The 17,814-nt window shown below is 34.7% G+C and overlaps 1 protein-coding gene across 3 annotated transcripts in view; it reads right to left on the bottom strand.

Moving 5' to 3' along the window:
• The window catches only part of LOC133882896 (protein DMR6-LIKE OXYGENASE 2-like), a 28,253-nt gene that overhangs the window by 5,778 nt on the left and 4,661 nt on the right, over positions 1-17,814 (bottom strand). Inside the window, exons 2-3 of one of the 3 annotated variants that reach the window (XM_062322130.1) lie at positions 11,948-12,275; positions 11,177-11,597 (exon numbers count right to left, since the gene is read on the bottom strand). The exons of 1 other annotated variant lie outside the window; for it this stretch is intronic. In XM_062322130.1, the coding sequence (XP_062178114.1) occupies positions 11,337-11,597; positions 11,948-12,275 (589 nt within the window). In that variant the 3' untranslated portion in view covers positions 11,177-11,336. Of the gene's footprint in view, positions 1-1,112; positions 1,733-11,176; positions 11,598-11,947; positions 12,276-17,814 lie in introns of those variants that run through there. One more of the 3 variants, XM_062322132.1, reaches the window with a different exon arrangement.

The raw sequence follows: 17,814 nt of genomic DNA, 5'->3' as shown, positions 1-17,814 counted from the left end.
CGCATGAAGCTTTGATCTTCTGTGACAGTCAAGCTGCTATACACATTGCAGCCAACCCGGTTTACCGTGAACGTACAAAACACATAGAAATAGATTGTCACATTGTTCAGGACAAAATTGATCAAGGGATGATTTGCACTCTTCATGTCAAGTCTGCTCATCAAATTGCTGATCTTCTAACTAAAGCTCTACATAGACCTGTTTCCCAGGATTTATTGTCCAAGATGAATGTAATAAACTTATTCCATTCCTCTAGAGGGGGCCTATCAGATATTAGATTAGAGTTCTAGTTAATCTGTTAGATTGTTAGTTAGTTAGTTCAGATTAGTTATACACGTGTAAGTTTATCATTTGTTCTTCTCTTGTATAAATATAGTTTTCAGTTGTAACAGGTCATTCATTCTATGAGATCAGATTTCATCTCCTGATTCACTCTCATTCTCTCGAATACTTTCTCTTCCTTTCTTCTTCATCATTTCTCTGCATATTGATAAACTGATAGATAATACAGTGGTTGAACACTCTTTTAGGAGTTGTCTTGGGACCCCCTTTAGATACTTTATTTTTTAAAACTTATGTGGCACAATATTCTAGGTAGTTTATTTTGAATAATTGACATGGATCTCTAGAATTGTAGCCCTGAATTGGGAACCTCAATCCCTTAAGAGGGTTTCTGATCACCCTGGAGAAGACATCAAACTGATGCAATTTTTTATTATTATTATTTTTTTCCAGAGCAAAGTTATTCGCCTAAAAGATAGATTAGAGCACTTTTCTATTTTACTATTATCTCAATAAAGATTAGGGTATCATGATGGGTGTTGGAACAAGTGATGATGGGTGTTGGAACAAGTGATGCAAATTTCTCACCAAAAAGAGAAGTACTCCAACCACATCAATGAGATGAAAATGGCACTTTTTTAATGTACTATTCTCTCAATTAATTTTGCAAAAGTGCTTACAACAAAGCCTAAAGTACACTTCTAAAAGCAAGAAGGCGCTTAGTACTAACTTTATATGCATCACAATTCACAAATGGATCAATTTTTTTTTTCTTTCTTTTTCCCAAGCTATGTTAATTGAAAAAATAAAAATCGTGTTAAATTAATTACCTCAACTCAGGCGGGTAGTCAGGCCACTGATTAGTCCACTCAGTCACTTCCTTGTCATCGGGCTCATGAGAAACCGGGATTATGGTGGGTTCCTCAATAGTAAAATCAAACACCTCCTTCCAGTCCCTAACATTCTTGGTGTGCTCAGTGTCATAGTAACCCAACACCTCCTTGTCGTTCCTTCTCACCTTCCTCTTCTCCTCCAAACTCTGCGCAAAGAACTTCCTCGACACATCCTCGATCCTCTGGCACTTCTCCAAAGGCACGCCGTGGTTGATCACCTGGAAGAAACCCCACTCCTCGCATGCGTTCCCTATCTCTCTAACAACGGCAAAAACTTTGTCGGAGGAGGGGTGTAGAGTCTTAGCTATAGGAGAAAGATCGATCAATGGGATGCCTTCAGCTTCAGTGAAGGAGATTCTGGGCCTGTGTTCAGGGTCTTGGATGAAAGCTGGATCTACCTCTCCCATGGCTGGTGATTTCTGTTCGTTTTTCGCCCGTACAAAGAAGAATGGTAGGTTTTATTATACCGAGAGATTGAGTTTGCTGTACATTGAACCTGGACGGGTTTTGGCATTGTACTTAATTTGTTTTGAATACTTCTGCTATTTTGAGATCGTGTGACGTTTGCGCTTGCATGGCTTTCTTGTTTGATATACTTGGACATTTGGCGTAAAGGACTCTAGGAGATTTCTAATTAAAAGAAGATAAGAGTTTTTAATGGAGTTTTTATTTGAAAAATGTTTAATGTAGAATGAACTCAAACTATTTTCCTTTTCTAACGAAGACCTTTTGATATCCTTTTGATTTAGATGGTGGTAGAGCAACACTTCATCGTTAAAAAAAAAAATATATCTACACTTCTTTTACAAGTTTTACTGACGGACGCATTAGCAATTGATTAGAGTCACGTTAATCATTAATTAATTAATTAATTTATTTTTATTTTTATTTTTTAACACAAATCATGAATCACATGTTAACATGTATTAAAAAGTTGTGCAAAAGATTTGTGCAAAACATGTTAACATTTTTCTTTATTTATTTATTTTTTTTTTCCTTTTAGATACAATATAATAAAACAAACAAACCAATAACAAAAACTAGAGAAATACATAATCAAATACATGCAAATCAACAGATACACCAAATCTAGACAGATGTTTAGCACCTCACTGTGGCAGCTCTTGACCGGAAGTGCTAACAAGAGAACCCATAAAACTTAGCACCTGACCACCCGATAAGGAAACTGTAAAGGCCAAAACGTGTATATACAATAGTTGAGAGATCTCTTACAAGGATTGTGAGTCTTACGCTCAACTATATTATAAGTTGTTTGGACACAAATCCAAATCTGAAAATCTGAGAACTAGAAACGTTCTTTAAAAAATAGCAAGGAGACCTTGGAACTGTTTGAAAAGATCCATGTCATAGGTGGCATGTGTAGCCCACACGCGCCAAGGAGGTGCATGTGGTACACCAGCAAGGCTAATATATCAGAAAAATATGGTGCAAGGGCTTCCTACTATTATTGAAAACATGAAGTTTGTAAATGTTGTACTCTTGGGAAGCATCATCAACAACCATTCTCCAAAGGAATAGCATGGAAAGCTAAAAAGATTTTGGAGTTGGTGCATACTGATGTTTGTGGACTGATGCAAACCCCTTCTCATTCTCAAAACTATTACTTCATTCTCTTTATTGATGATTATAGTCATGCGACTTGGGGGTTTATTTTATGAAACAAAGATATGAAGTTTTCAATATCTTTAGAAAGTTTAAATGTTTTGTTGAAAGGCAAAGTTGTTGTCTTATTAAAGTCTTGAGAAGTGATAGAGAGAAGGAATATACCTCAAGTCAATTTCATAAATTCTGTGAAGATGAAAGCATGAAAAGGCAGTTGACAGCTTCTTATATTCCACCAACAAAATGGGGTATCCGAAAGGAAGAATTAAACAGTAATGGAAATGGCCAAATCAATGTTGCATGAGAAAGGTTTACCTAAAACTTTTTTGGCTAAAGTTGTATACACATCTGTTTATTTGATGAATAGATGTCCAATTAAGGCCGTGTAGAGTAAAACACCTTTTGAAGCTTGAAGTGGAAGAAAGCCATCAATTAAGAATCTTAAAGTATTTGGTTGTATTTGTTATGCTCAAATTCAAAAGGAAAAAAGATACAAGCTGGATAAGATAAGTGAGAAGTGCATATTTGTTGGCTATAGCTCAATGTCAATGGGCTATAGGCTGTACAACTTGAAGACCAACAAAGTAATCATCAGCTAAGATATCTTATTTGATGAGAAATCAAAATGGAATTGGGAGCAAGGTCAAGTTGAAGATTAACTTGTTCCCATGATTGTTTTACATTAAAGACCGGCCCAAGAAAATGAAAGCAATGATGATAGCACTCACCCATTATCAAGTTCAACTTCATCATCAAGCTCACCATCATCTCCAAGCCCAAGTTCAACATCTCCATGTTCAAGTCTAATGAAATTATGGAATTTCGATGATATTTATGTAAGATGCAACTTTTGTGTTGTTAAACCTTAAAACTTTGAAGAAACAGTTGATAAGTCTTGAAATATTCTATTTAAGACCCCTTAATTTACATTTGTTATACCTAGTTTGTGTTGTAAATATAATATTTTGTTGTAGTTTTGTGTTTTGTTTTATTTTCAGGTTTTAATTGAAATCTAATTCAAAACACCTGAATTAGACCTGAAAGTACATCAATGGTATTTTAGTCATTTCCAGAGTTCAATATTGTTCCTGCCAGTTGAAGAATCGGCCAAGGCAATTCGATCGATCGACTTTATAATCGATCGATCGACACTTATCAATCGAAGAAGAAATTGAGCATGCGAAGATGCAATCGATCGACTTTATAATAGATCGATCGACTTCGGCATCTTCCAGAAGATCAAATATTTCCAAATCTTTGTGCGATCTAAATTAAAAGTTGGATTTTGTGGATTGAAATGGACGTCGACACTCCCTCTTTGTGCAGCTAGAATTGATTCTTGATGATAGTTTGTAAATCCTAATTTCTATAAATATGAGACGATGGATTACGGCTTAGGGGATGCATTACTTGCGTTTTTGATTTTCCAAGGCATCATTAGCATGTTTTCATGCTTTGTAGTTCCTTTGATGCACTCTCTCTGGGCCAAAATCCAGAGAGCAACTTCTTCTTCTTTTTCTTCTTTGTTCTTTATGTTCTAGCTTAACTTTTATTTTCTTTTTGTAATCCGATTTTTATAATTTTAATATAGTTGTTTTTGATTTTTTTTTTTAGATTTAATGTTTAAATTAGCTTATTTCATGTCTAGCTTAATTTGTTTTTAGGGTTTTATCAAAATCTCTTTTGTGGAGTGTTCTTGATGTTCTTGAGTTTTTCTTGATATATTTGATGATTGTGTAAGGCTAGAGGATCTCAAAACTCATGCTAAAAAGTTTTGTTTTCAATATTCCAATCCATTTATTCATGAAAAAGAGTTATACTTGTCTATAAGTTTTTTTGCTTTCTTGAGTAAAACCAACGTTCTTGAAAGATAACGATGTCTTTTGCAATGGTTCTATTTGACATGATACATGTTTACTTATTAGAGTTGCCTTACAGGGTATGCCAGGGAGCACCGGTCATTTCATACCTTTGGTTGTGTAAAACATATTTCCATTGTAGTTTAACCTTTACATGTAATAGATCGATGTGAAACTAAAATACCTTATCATTGTTGTGATGACCCTTTTTTTTTTTTTTTAAACATACAAACGGATCTTCACAGTGGCACGACTATATGTCGCTTAGCCAACATATGGCACATGCCTCATAACATGCACCATATAATCAAAGTTACATCTAACAGTGGAATATAATACACAATGTGCAGCGGAACACATATCATAAGCGAAAATACATCTAATATATAACAGTTATCAATAACAAGAGCAATTTTTTACTAGTCTATTTGGTTAAGTCTTACAAAATATTGAACCATAATTTACACACCCAAAATACAGGCTCACAAAATACATATGCCATGTAGGGCACGAGCCAATAAATCAAATACCCAAAATGAGGACTTCTCATGAGTTCGTGATTTATGACCATCGCGATATACTCTAATCATAGCATCCCATACACTTAGTATGCCAGTCTTCATCTATATCCGCTAAACCTGCAACCAAAGCATCAATGTCTACATGGTTCCATGCGGTTGCTGCATCCGCACAGGTGGAATTATGAGCACACCGTCTCAGTATAAAACATACAAAGACCTTAGTGATATTAAACTAATTGAGTTTTCCCAATAAACCAAATTTTCCTTTTTTTTAGTCTCGCGTATACTATAACAGCTACTAATTTATAAACTTTTGTTTGAAAACTCCCATACCTAATGTAGCAAACACTGATTAATAGAAAACGTTAAAAGCATACTATGTAGCTGAGATTATACGTAAAAGTTCCGTTGTTGGGAACAACTATATATATTCTCACATACTATAATGCTTTTATGATTGATGGCTCAATGGTACAAAAACATAGCGTTGCCAAATGTAAGTAACTTCGTGTTGAGTGCATTACAGCTTTGTGCCTTTGAACAACAGCTGATCATGTGAGCACTAGAGTAGAACTCTAATATGAAAGCACGTCTTTACTGAAGAACAAATGACATTCCACCTACCTACTGCAAGACACTTACATTACCCAAATCCAGTAGCGTAATAATCTAAGTACATCAAGCACAAATCAATGGCATCTTATTCAGCAAGACAAAGATACAGCGTTGCTAAATGTAAGTAACTTCGTGTTGAGTGCATTACAGCTTCATGCCTTTGAACAACTGCTGATCATGCGAGGACTAGAGTGAAACTCTAATATGCAAGCACGTCTTTACTGAAGAACAAATGACATTCCACCTACCTACCGCAAGACACTTACATTACTCAAATTTAGTAGCATAGTAATCTAAGTATATTAAAGCTCAATGCCTTTAAATCATGCAATAGAAATATACAGATCATAAAAACAGCATACACATGTAAACTTTACTATGCATGCTCATGATAGTCTTATTATTCTTTGTAAGACTTACCCTCTCATCATTATTATGAGGCTTACCCTCTCTTCGTTATTACAAGGCTTACCCTCTCTTTGTTATTAAGTTCATGCTTTATGATTTAGAATTCAAATTCTATAACCTACTCTTTGCAAAATATGCTTTCTTCAAATAAGAAATTAATCAGCATGCATTGTTATCATTCTACTTTACAAAATTTAAATTCTAACTGCAGCACACATTCAAATACTTTAAATCAATTCAACACCTTTCATTTATGCTTCATTTCATAACATATTGGTATTATTTGAACATAATTGAAACTAGTCAAATCCACTAAAACAAATATTTCAACATACAATCAATTCAAATTTATAAAACTATATATATATTTTGCAATTCTATAATAAATAAAAATAATAATTTCTCAGTGAGTAGACTATCACTTTGGCTGCACGGATATTAAGTACTAGGTTTCCTAGACACCACCTTGCAATGAGTCACTGAAAAATAATACATTGCACATTACTTGACATTTTCTAACATTAGACTCACATTTAACTCTTAAATTGCCAAAGAGCTAATCCATGGAAAACCCATAGAATTTCTAGGGTTTCAAACATCTATCCATAAATTCTAAACACTAACTAAACTCAAATAATACTAGCCCAAAGTATTTACTAAGGGTTAGACATTAAAATCACTATTAACTATTTACTCATAATATTAATTACTAATACGCAATTAATTTCACTAGCTCCTAAATTATCTTCACTAATATTTTTATAATAATATTAGCCCTAAATTATTTTCACTAATCTCTTTTTATAAAACTTATAGCTAATTTGGGATTAATCATCACAATAACCACAATTAATCCCCAAATTAACAATCTAGGTTTTAATTACTTTAAAAACCCTCAAATTAATTTAACCCATCAAATTAGGGTTTCCAAACTTAAACCCATAATTTATTTTGGACTTTAAAAATATTCTCTTGCATTTTTAATACACCTAATTAAGTTTAATCAATTATTTACTCAAATATTTATACTTTAATCATTAAATAATGCCTCAGACATTACAATTGTGGCCTAACTATGGTGTTCATATATTGTGTATGCTTATTAGGATGTTTCATAGAATAGTAAGTTAAGGAGCATCAATTCCCCAAACCTTTGGTAGTGTAATTGTTTTTGTTTTTGTTTTTTTTTTTTGTTTTTTTTTTTTGTTTTTGGTTGTAGTTTAAATCTTTACATGGTTAGTGTTTGATATGAAACTAAGTGCTCTATTATTACGTCTTAACGAAAATATTTTCATGTCAAGGTTGTCGTATGGTTGACACCTATTATGTGCTCATATCATGCATGTTAGGAAGATCCGTTTAGACTTTAAGCATTCCATTGGTTGAGGATTTGATAAGATCGATCATTATCTTAAGTTTTCTTTTAAGTTTGTTTTCATTTTCTCTTTCTTTTTATTTATTTATTTATTTATTTATTTTTTATTTTTTATCACTTTACTTGTTGTAACTTCAATTCTACAACTTTTATCTTTTTCTTGTTTGAAGTTAGATTGAATACAGTTTCCTTGACTATCCCGTTACGCAAAACAATCCCCCAATCTTGTGATTCGATAACTGATGTGTTTTAAAATAGTTACTCGCAAGTGCACGAATCGTTTTGCAATATAGCGTTATGCAAGTGCGAGGTCGATCCCACAGGGAATTATGTTGCGAAAATTAATCTCTATTCAAACTAATCCTATTTTAACCTAGTTCCAAATTTAGGGGTTTTTGATAAAAGAAAACATGAACAAAAATAATGAAGATAAAGGGGTCTAGGGTTTTGGAATCCACACTCACCAAATCATATCAACCTAATCTCATGCTCATTACACTTATTCGAGGTTGTCACGTATAAATCTTAGGTATGCTCTACATTGCTTCAAAAATCATTTAGATCATTCAATGATTTCGTTCATAGCACAAATCACAAAGAGTACCAATTGAAATCCAAACATCCAATGTATCATTCAATCACAATGGATATCTTCATTCGAACCGATAAAACAATGTATTAGTCAAACGACGCACAATGAATGTCCAATGTTTTGATAGATGAAAAACCAAGCAACCGATTTAATGAAACTTATTCCACATCATCACTTGTATCCGGAAACCACAAGAGATATCAAAACATCATTTCAAGAAAATCGAAGTAGAACAATGAGAAATCAAACCCATAAACTCAAATAGCATGAACAAGCAAGAAAACTCGGTTTCTCTTCAATGGTGAGGTTTCATCCTCAACCCCAAACGAAAATATTAGCTACACATGATAAAATAACTACAACTTAAAACATTAAAAGCATAAAAATCAAAGAGTTGCAAAAGGAAAGAAATAAGCTACAAGAAGAAGAGAAGCAAGAAGTTATGTACAAAGAGGCTCATGCCTCCTCTCCTCTTTTGATTTTCAGCCTTGGTCTCCTTTTATAGCCAAGTGGTTTGTGTGGAATGGGTGAGTGGGTGTATGAGTGGAGAGATGAGTGGTGAGTGTTTTATGGAATGAGTGGTGAGTGTTTTATGGAATGAGTGGTGAGTGTTTTATGGAATGATGTTGAGTGGAAAAAAAAGTGATTAAGTGGCTGAGAATGTGGAGAAAAACGAGTATTGGCTCTAGCTTTGGGGAGACAAGGGATGAAGCAAAAGAAAAATAATAAGAGAGATGGTTCCGGATTTTCGGGATGATCCGATGACTGAAATTCAAACAGTCATATCTTTTTCCACGCATCTCCGAATTGGCTGAAAATTGTTGCGTTGGAAAGTTGACATCTTGAAATTCAATTTAGACCTAAGAAACTCCCAAAAAGGATATCTTTTGGTCCTGTTATGATCAGTCTAAATGTACTGGTCTGCTACATCCGAATTTCCTTGTATTTTGCTTGAATTGTATCATTTCTCTCTTATTGTCCTACAAAATATAAAAACACTAAAACTAACCAAAGCATTAGAAAATAACAAAGCTAAAGGTTTAACTAATGTAAATTAAGGGGTCCAAATACACAATATTTGGTACTCATCAATAACCCTTACTATAGTTCAATTGATTTGTATTATTACGAGTGGTAAAATATATAAATTTAAAATACACATAGTCGAGTCAATTACCAACAGTGAAAGAAGAGATTTGGAGAAAAGCTATGGAAGATGAAATTGAAGTTATTGAGAAAAACAAAACATGGAAGTTGGTTGACAGACCTCAAGACAAATAAATTATCAATGTGAAGTGGATTTACAAAGTAAAATACAAAGTAGATGGGTCAGTTCAAAGAAACAAAGTAAGGCTAGTTGAAAGAGGGCACTCACAGCAGCCCAAAGTTGATTTTCATGAAACTTTTGCTCCTATAGCTTGCTTGGATATAGTAAGATCTCTAATTTCTTTAGCAGCTCAAAATGGTCGGTTATTGTATCAACTTGATGTCAAATCCGCTTTTTTAAATGGAGAGTTGAAGGAAGAAGTGTATGTTGAGCAATCTCAAGGATTTGTCATCCAAGGAAAAGAAGAAAAAGTATACAAGCTAGTGAAAAGCTTTATATGGGCTAAAACAAGCTCCTAGAGTATAGTATAGCCACATTGACAACTATTTCAATGAAAGTGGTTTCGAAAGATGCAAGAGTGAGCCAACCTTGTATGCAAAGCATCAAGGTAAAGTTGATTTGCTTATTGTTGTATTGTAAGTTAATGATTTGATTTTGACTAGAAGTAGTACTAAAATGATTGAAGAATTCAAGAAATATATGATGAACAAGTATGAGATGAGTGACATGGGGCTGCTACACTACTTTCTTTGTATTGAAGTATATCAAGACCAAGAAGAGGCATTTATTTCTCAAAAGATGTATGCGGAAAGAATTCTGAAAAAATTCAAAATGCTTGGTTGTAAACCAATGGCTATACCCCTTGTTGTCAATGAAAAATTAAAGAAGATGGGAGAAAAAAAGTGGGAGAAAAAAGGTGGATGCTACTCTCTATAGAAGTTTGGTTGGAAACTTGCTATATCTCACAACAACAAGACCTGATATCATGTTTGCAGCAAGTTTTCTATCAAGGTTCATGCATTCTCTAAGTCATTTTCACTTTGCAGCAGCAAAACTAGTGTTTAGATACATCCAAGGCACCACAAGTAATGGAATTAGATATTGTGGAAGATCCATTGTGAAGTTTCTTGACTTTTGTGATAGTGATTGAGGTGGTTGTATTTATGATATGAAAAGCACCTCAGGTTATGCCTTTTCACTTGGATCATGTGTTTTCATGGTCCTCAAAGAAGCAACAATTAGTTGCTCAATCTTCAGCAGAAGCAAAATATGTCTCAACAGCAACAGCAAAAGCAACATCTCAAGCTATTTGGTTAAAAAGAATCCTTGAAGATATTGGTGAAAAACAAGAAGAAGCTGATACTTGCATTGTGACAACAAATCAACTATAGCAATGGCAAAGAATCTAGTTTACCACAGTAGTACCAGATACATTGCAATCAAGCATTAAAGGGGAGAATGTTACCAATTAATGTGTTATGAGTAGTTATCTTTTACTTTGGTTGTGTTTTGCTAACCTTGGCTTGTGGTAGGTGAAAATGTGTGTATGTTGTGGACCCACGTAGTATTCTAGAAACTTGTTTGTGAAAAGGCTTCTCTTTATTTTGTATGTAGAAGCTGCTGGAAAATAATTGAATGTGTAAAAAAAGAACCGAGAAAATAAGTAGAGACCAAGTTCAGAAAATTTCTCTTCCTCTCCCCTGTTTTTTTGCTTTGCTTTTCTCCCCTGATTTGCTCCTTCTTTTTTTTTTTTTTGCAAAAATTCTGCATTAACTTTTCTCATTATTATCTTGTTTTTCATTACATAATCTAATTCCCTTGAAGTGTGTTCCGCTGGAAACCAGCCAACGTATTATTATGTCATAAATAATAACGCAAATGATTTTAAGAGGCAAGTCAATATTGAAGCATATTCCATTATTCTTATTTACAGCATTGCTTATCTCTGCAATGAACCACATCATACTTCCAAAGTCTCAAATGCTTATGTATAACATAGTACTACAAGAAGCTGAAATTTATTGCTTGGCAATGCATAATAATACTTGCCTCCAATCAGCTTACTCTGGTATCCTGAAATGATAGATTTGGAGGTTTTCAACATTGAGCTTCCGGAAATTACTTTGCTTTCGGGTAGTTACAAACTTTCCCCAGCTGTATGCCCTATATTTAGCAGGCATTTGATCATTTGTCAGCTCCTCCAAGGGCTTAACCATGGTGTAGTGTGCCGGGTAGAAGAAAAATGGAATGGAGAACCTTTCCCTCTTTGAGTTCACCACCACCCTGTGATCGACGCTCTCATACTTGTCATTGCTCCAAACCTGAATAATTTCCATTCCTTATGTGAAACTGGCCAACAATAAAATTGCCTCCAAAGACAACAGTTTACATATATGTATAGTAATCTTAGTTGGACCAGTAATTATATCAATAAATTTGGATACATGTATGCATCAGCATGCATGTATGGTCTACATAGAGAAAAAGAGATATACTTGCTTGTATTGAGACATTGTAGATTACTTTTCTTTTGTCAAAGTTCACTCATTTCCTGTTATGACAATATTATAAATTTGCCGAGGAATTTGCTTGTAAATGGTTCATTGGGTAATTAACAGCAAAATCTTGGCTATTAACAAAACCTGAATTATTTGGAGATTGAAAATGGTACCTGAATGATGTCACCAACATTGATGATATAAGCATCTGCGGTGGGGTTGACACGAATCCACTCTCCATCCGTTTTGCGCTTGACTTCCAATCCTCCAACATCATCTTGAGCAAGGATGGTTAAGGCACCAACATCCTTGTGTCGACCAACACCAAGTGCTAAGTGAGGGGAAGGGCAAGGCGGATAGTGATTGAGCCGCATAAAGCTTGTTTGGTCTTTGAAAAATCCATGGAACTTATCTCCTGGCAAGCCTAGGCTGAGGGCCACAAGTTCCATTAACTTGTAAGCTAGTTTTACCATCTCTTGAGCATATTCCTGGCATGCCTCCCTGGTAAGTGGCATGGCCAACGGAGTCCATCAAATCACATACATTTTCGTTACTTGGATTAGGCCTCAAATCAGACACTTAATGTTTTTTTTTTTTTTTTTTTTTTTTTTTTTTTTTTTAACTAAAAGAAAAAACCATTTTCTTCAAAAACATATCTTTTAGTAGTATTAATTGTATGACCAACAAAACTCTTTCAAAGGGTGAAATGACGGGCGACTTCCGAACTTACTGAGACCCCGACCACTCTTATGAGGTGGCTGATCACTTTTTAAAGGCTAATATCAGATATTAGATTAGAGTTCTAGTTAATCTGTTAGATTGTTAGTTAGTTAGTTCAGATTAGTTATACACGTGCAAGTTTATCATTTGTTCTTCTCTGGTATAAATATAGTTTTCAGTTGTAATAGTTCATTCAATGAGATTAGATTTCATTTCCTGATTCACTCTCATTCTCTCGAATACTTTCTCTTCCTTTCTTCCTTTCTTCTTCATCATTTCTCTGCATATTGAGAAACTGATATGGTATCATAGCATTCCAACATGAGTGATTCTTCCGCTACTTCCGTTCCAATCTCGAATGAGAATTTTGCAAATGTATTCTTCCTTCACCAAGGCAACAGTCCAGGCACGGTGCTCGTTTCTCAGACGTTGAATGGCGACAACTACAGCACATGGCGTCGTTCCATGGAAATGGCTTTAACCGCCAAGAACAAGGTCGGTTTCATTGAAGGTACTATTCTCAAACCATCTTCTAACGAACCTTCCTTTCTTGCTTGGGTGCGGTGTAACAGGATGGTTTTATCGCGGATCTTGAACTCGGTTTTCACAAAAATAGCAAATAGCATAATCTTCATTGATTTCGCCTATGCTATGTTGTCCGATTTGCGAGAACGCTATTCACAAAGCAATGGTCCTAGAATTTTTCAATTACAAAAGAAAATTTCTACTCTGGCACAAGGAAACAACTCTGTTAGTGTATTATACACAGTTGAAGGGACTCTAGGATGAACTGCTGAGTTTTCGTCCAGTCTCTAACTGTACCTGTGGAGGATCGAAGGTTCTTGTTGATAATCACCATCAGGAATATGTATTTCATTTCCTTATGGGATTACACGAGTCCTTTGCTAATATTAAAGGCCAAATCCTTTTGGTCGATCCTTTGCCTCCTATTAATAAGGTATTTTCTCTTGTAATTCAAGAAGAGAGGCAAAGAGAACTGTCTCTTCTTCATTCATTGCAACCTTGTTATTTAAGGCTGACACTTCCTCATCAACTTGACCTTCCAAACAATTCAATGTTCATAAGAAAAGACCGCTCTGCACTCACTGTGGTCTTTATGGCCATATTGTTGAAAAATGCTACAAGTTACATGGATTCCCTCCGGGATTCAAGTTCAACAAACCACGCCTTGCTGGTTCTGCTCCTGCAAATACTTCTGCAAATTTTTCTGCACATCAGGTTCAGAATTCAGCTCAGCCTCATGATCCAGTCCAGCTATCTGCAACTTAGGAGCAATGCCAACAGCTCCTTGCGTTGCTTAAGCCACATGAGCTTCCCAGTGCCTCTCCAGCAAGTACTTCTGCCGCTACTGCTATTGCTACAATTTCACAGGACCTTATTTTCTCAAATATGGCAGGTAATCTCAAACCACTCACCTATGCTTATTTTCCTTTAGAAAAGAAGTATTATGTTTTTTCATGTAATTCATATGTTAAAATTCAAACTTTTCATCATATTTGGATCATCAATACCAGAGCTACTGACCATATGATCAGCTCTGTCTCTTTATTCACCTCTATTACTGCAATTGTTTCTCATCAAATTAAACTACCTAAATTACCTAATGGTCATTTTGTTGAGGTAACACACATCGGCACAGTAAAACTTTCCGAACATCTAGTTCTCACAAATGTTCTCTGTATGCCTTCATTCTCTTTCAATTTGATTTCTGCAAGTCAATTGATCAAAAATATCAATTGTTGTCTTATTTTTATTGCTGGTTTTTGTTTCATTCAGAACTGGCACACTTGGAGGATGATTGGAATAGGTAGAGAGCAGGGTGGCTTGTTCCATTTGCTGTAATTGTCCAAGGCATCTACTATTCTGATTCTGTATGTGCTCCTGCTATTAATTTTGCCTATGTTTCTGATTCTGTGAAAGCATTAGTTTCTAGTACTGTTAAAACTGTTTCTGCCGATGTTTGGCATTTTCGTTTAGGATATCTGTCTCAGTCCAGAAAGTCTTTGTTGCATGATTTCATTTCTTCTATTCCTTGTAAATCCACTACTGGTTGTACAGTTTGTCCTTTAGCTCGCTAATGTAGACTTAGTTTCTCAATAAGTACATCTGTTTCAACCTCAATGTTTGAACTGATTCATGTTGATATTTTGGGACCTTTTTCGTTTCAATCAATAAATGGCAGCTCTTATTTTTTCTTACAATAGTGGATGATTTTAGTCGTTTCACTTGGATTTACCTATTACAATCTAAATCTCAAGTTCGAAATTTGCATCAATCTTTTTTATCATCTCATTAAAACTCAGTTTCAACTCAAGATTAAAGCAATCCGTTCTGATCATGGTGCTGAATTTTGTATGCCTGAGTTTTATTCTTCAAAAGGTATATTACATCAGCTTAGTTGTGTTGAAATTCCACAACAAAACTCAGTTGTGGAGAGGAAACATTAACATTTACTTAAATCTCATTTACCTCTACAATTTTGAGGAGATGTGTTTTAACATCTGCCCACATTATCAACATAATTCCTACCCATAACCTTTCAAGTAAATCTCCTTATCAGATACTTTTCTCAAAGCTGCCTTCTTATCTTCATTTAAGGGTTTTTGGTTGTTTGTGTTTCTCTTCTACACTTAATCGAAATAGGTCAAAATTTGATGCTAGAGCTAGACCATGTATTTTCATTGGTTATCCTTTTAATTCTAAAGGATTCAAACTGTTTGATCTGGTCTCTAAATCTGTGTTTGTTTCTCGTGATGTTATTTTTCATGAGAATGTGTTTCCCTTTTGCTTCTACTCTTACAAATTTTAATTTTGATGGTTGTCTTGTTATTCCAAACCCTATATCTGATCACAATATTAATCCTCCTTCATCAAATATTTCTTCTCCTAATGATATCCCTGTTGATATGTCTCTGCCCTCTCTTCGTCCTATTAGACAATCTGGTCATGATATCTCTTTATCATCTCCTCATCCTCCTATTAGACATTCAACTCGGATTAGATGTAGGCCTGGATACTTACAGCATTATCATTGTAATCTAGCAACTCAGTCTACTATTCCAATCAGTTCTACAAGACTTTTTTCAGGTAAGCAACATGATATTTCTTCTGTTCTTGATTACCATGATCTTTCCATCAACTATAAACATTTATGTATGTAAAATTTCCTCACTAGCGTGCTGCTATGGCTACTGAGATCAGGACTCTTGAAGCCAACAACACTTGGCTGGTTATTGATCTTCCACCCAACAAACATCCCATTGGGTGTAAATGGCTGTACAAGGTTGTAAAGACCAAGAAAATAAATAGGAGATTTATCAATTAGTAAATTGTATTCATTAATAGATGGGCTTAATAATTGTATTCTAGATAATAATAATAGTGTTATCAAAATAAATTAAGCCTAAGGTAAAATAATAGAAAGAATAATAATATTATAGTGTGGTTTAAATAAATATGGGGTTAAATATTAATTCTAAAATGATAGAAATAATATAAAATGGGATCCTAATGTAATTTACATAAGTTGGGGCATTAAATAAAATGTAATCCTCTTTACCATGTGTCTGCATTTCGTTGGCTATGAGAAGATAACACTATCTTCTCCCAACCACTCACACATGGACACATGTCCCACTCACCCTCTCTCTTCCTTTTCTCTTCCTTTTTCCTTTCTTTTCTTTTCTTTTTCTCGCCCTTTTTCGGTGGACAGCAGCAGCCCCTCCCTTTTTCTTTCTTTCCTTTTCTCTCTTCCCCCCAACCTCACGCACACTTGATTTCTTCTTCTTTCTTCTTTTTCTCTTTTTCTTTCCTCTTTCTTTCTTTCTTCTCTCTTTCGTTTTCCTCCTTCCTATTTCTCGTTTTCGCCCGAACACACAGATAAAGCCAAGAGATTGAGAGTGAGATCGGGAGAGATGAAGGAGAGACCCGAGTTGGACCCGATACTTCTGGTGGTCCGGTCGGCAGCGGGTCAGCGGTGGTCGACGCCGGCGGAGCTGAAGGTTCAAATTCCAGCGGTTTGGAGGTGCGAAATCCGGCGAAATTCCAGTGGTTCTTGGGCTTTGTTTTAATAGATAATTTTCAAGCAAATTCTTGGATTATTCTAAGTGTTTTGGATTTAATATTTGGGTGTTTTAGATTGCTTTAGATTTCCATGAGTTTGTTCTAATACCGAATGGGTTTCTTAGAGTTTAATGTTGTCTATGTCTTTGGGTTGAATCCGAAAATGGGTATGGATTTTATGGGATTTGATTTAGATGATTTTTGTTGATTGGGTTGCTATGTTCTTGGAGAGGTCCGAATTTAGGGTTCTTTTTAGGTTAAAATTTATGGATTTTCCCTTTAGGTCTTTGTAGCAACCGATTGGATAAATTCTATGGGTATGTTTGCGGAATTGTTGTTCTTCTTTGGGGTCTCGGCAGAATTAATATTGAAATTTCTTTGGGGGCTTTAGATGCAATTTTAATGGGTGTATTTTGGTTAAATCGGAAATTGGAAGTTGGATTTGTGGGTATGTGGTTAGATGATTTTTGGGGTTTTGGTTTGAGATGAAAACCTAGGGTTTTATTTTGATTTTGGAGAGGATGGCTGAATATATGTATGTGGATTTATGGAGTATTGTGTGTGTATTGGTAGTGTTAATGGATAGTTTTGGTGGTAGTTTAGGGAGGTGTTTTTGATGATGTTTAGTTGGAGCTTTGATGAGTGTATTTTGTTGTTGAAGATTGAATTTAATGGTTGGATTGATATTGAATTTGGGTTATTGTAGGATTGGTTTCTATAGAGCTTATTTATTGTCAATTGTTGATGGAATTTGGTTGTGAATGAGTGGTTGTTACGGAGTAATTTGGATGGGCTGATTTGGAGGGACTTTGATGGAGTTTATGGCTACGGGCTTTGATCGAGTTAATGAGCGATTTTTATGGGTGTTTTAAGTGGAACCCAAATCTGATTTTGGGCTAGTAATTCGATGAAATTGGTTAGTTATTTAGAGGTTTTAAGAGGAAAAATATACCATTGCCATTATGTAAATAAATTGAGTTCAATGGTATATGAGATTTTATTATTATGAGATGGATTTCTATGTGGTTTTAATAGAAAATCTATGTATATGCCTCAAGCGTTAGTGTGTGTATATATATATGATTGTAACCTAATCTAAAATGAGTAGTTAAATTGATATGTTATAGAAGATTTATGTTCTATAATCTAAACTACCTAGATGGTTAGTTACTAATAAAAGATAAAAGTATTGAATATAATAACAATGGTGTTTAAAGGTAAGGAAGAAATTAAGATA

Source organism: Alnus glutinosa, chromosome 11 (genome assembly GCF_958979055.1).
Source record: "Alnus glutinosa chromosome 11, dhAlnGlut1.1, whole genome shotgun sequence".
NCBI classification, from domain to species: Eukaryota; Viridiplantae; Streptophyta; class Magnoliopsida; order Fagales; family Betulaceae; genus Alnus; species Alnus glutinosa.
The sequence above is the reverse complement of the archived record's forward strand: the minus strand, read 5'-3'. Positions and strand labels throughout refer to the sequence as shown.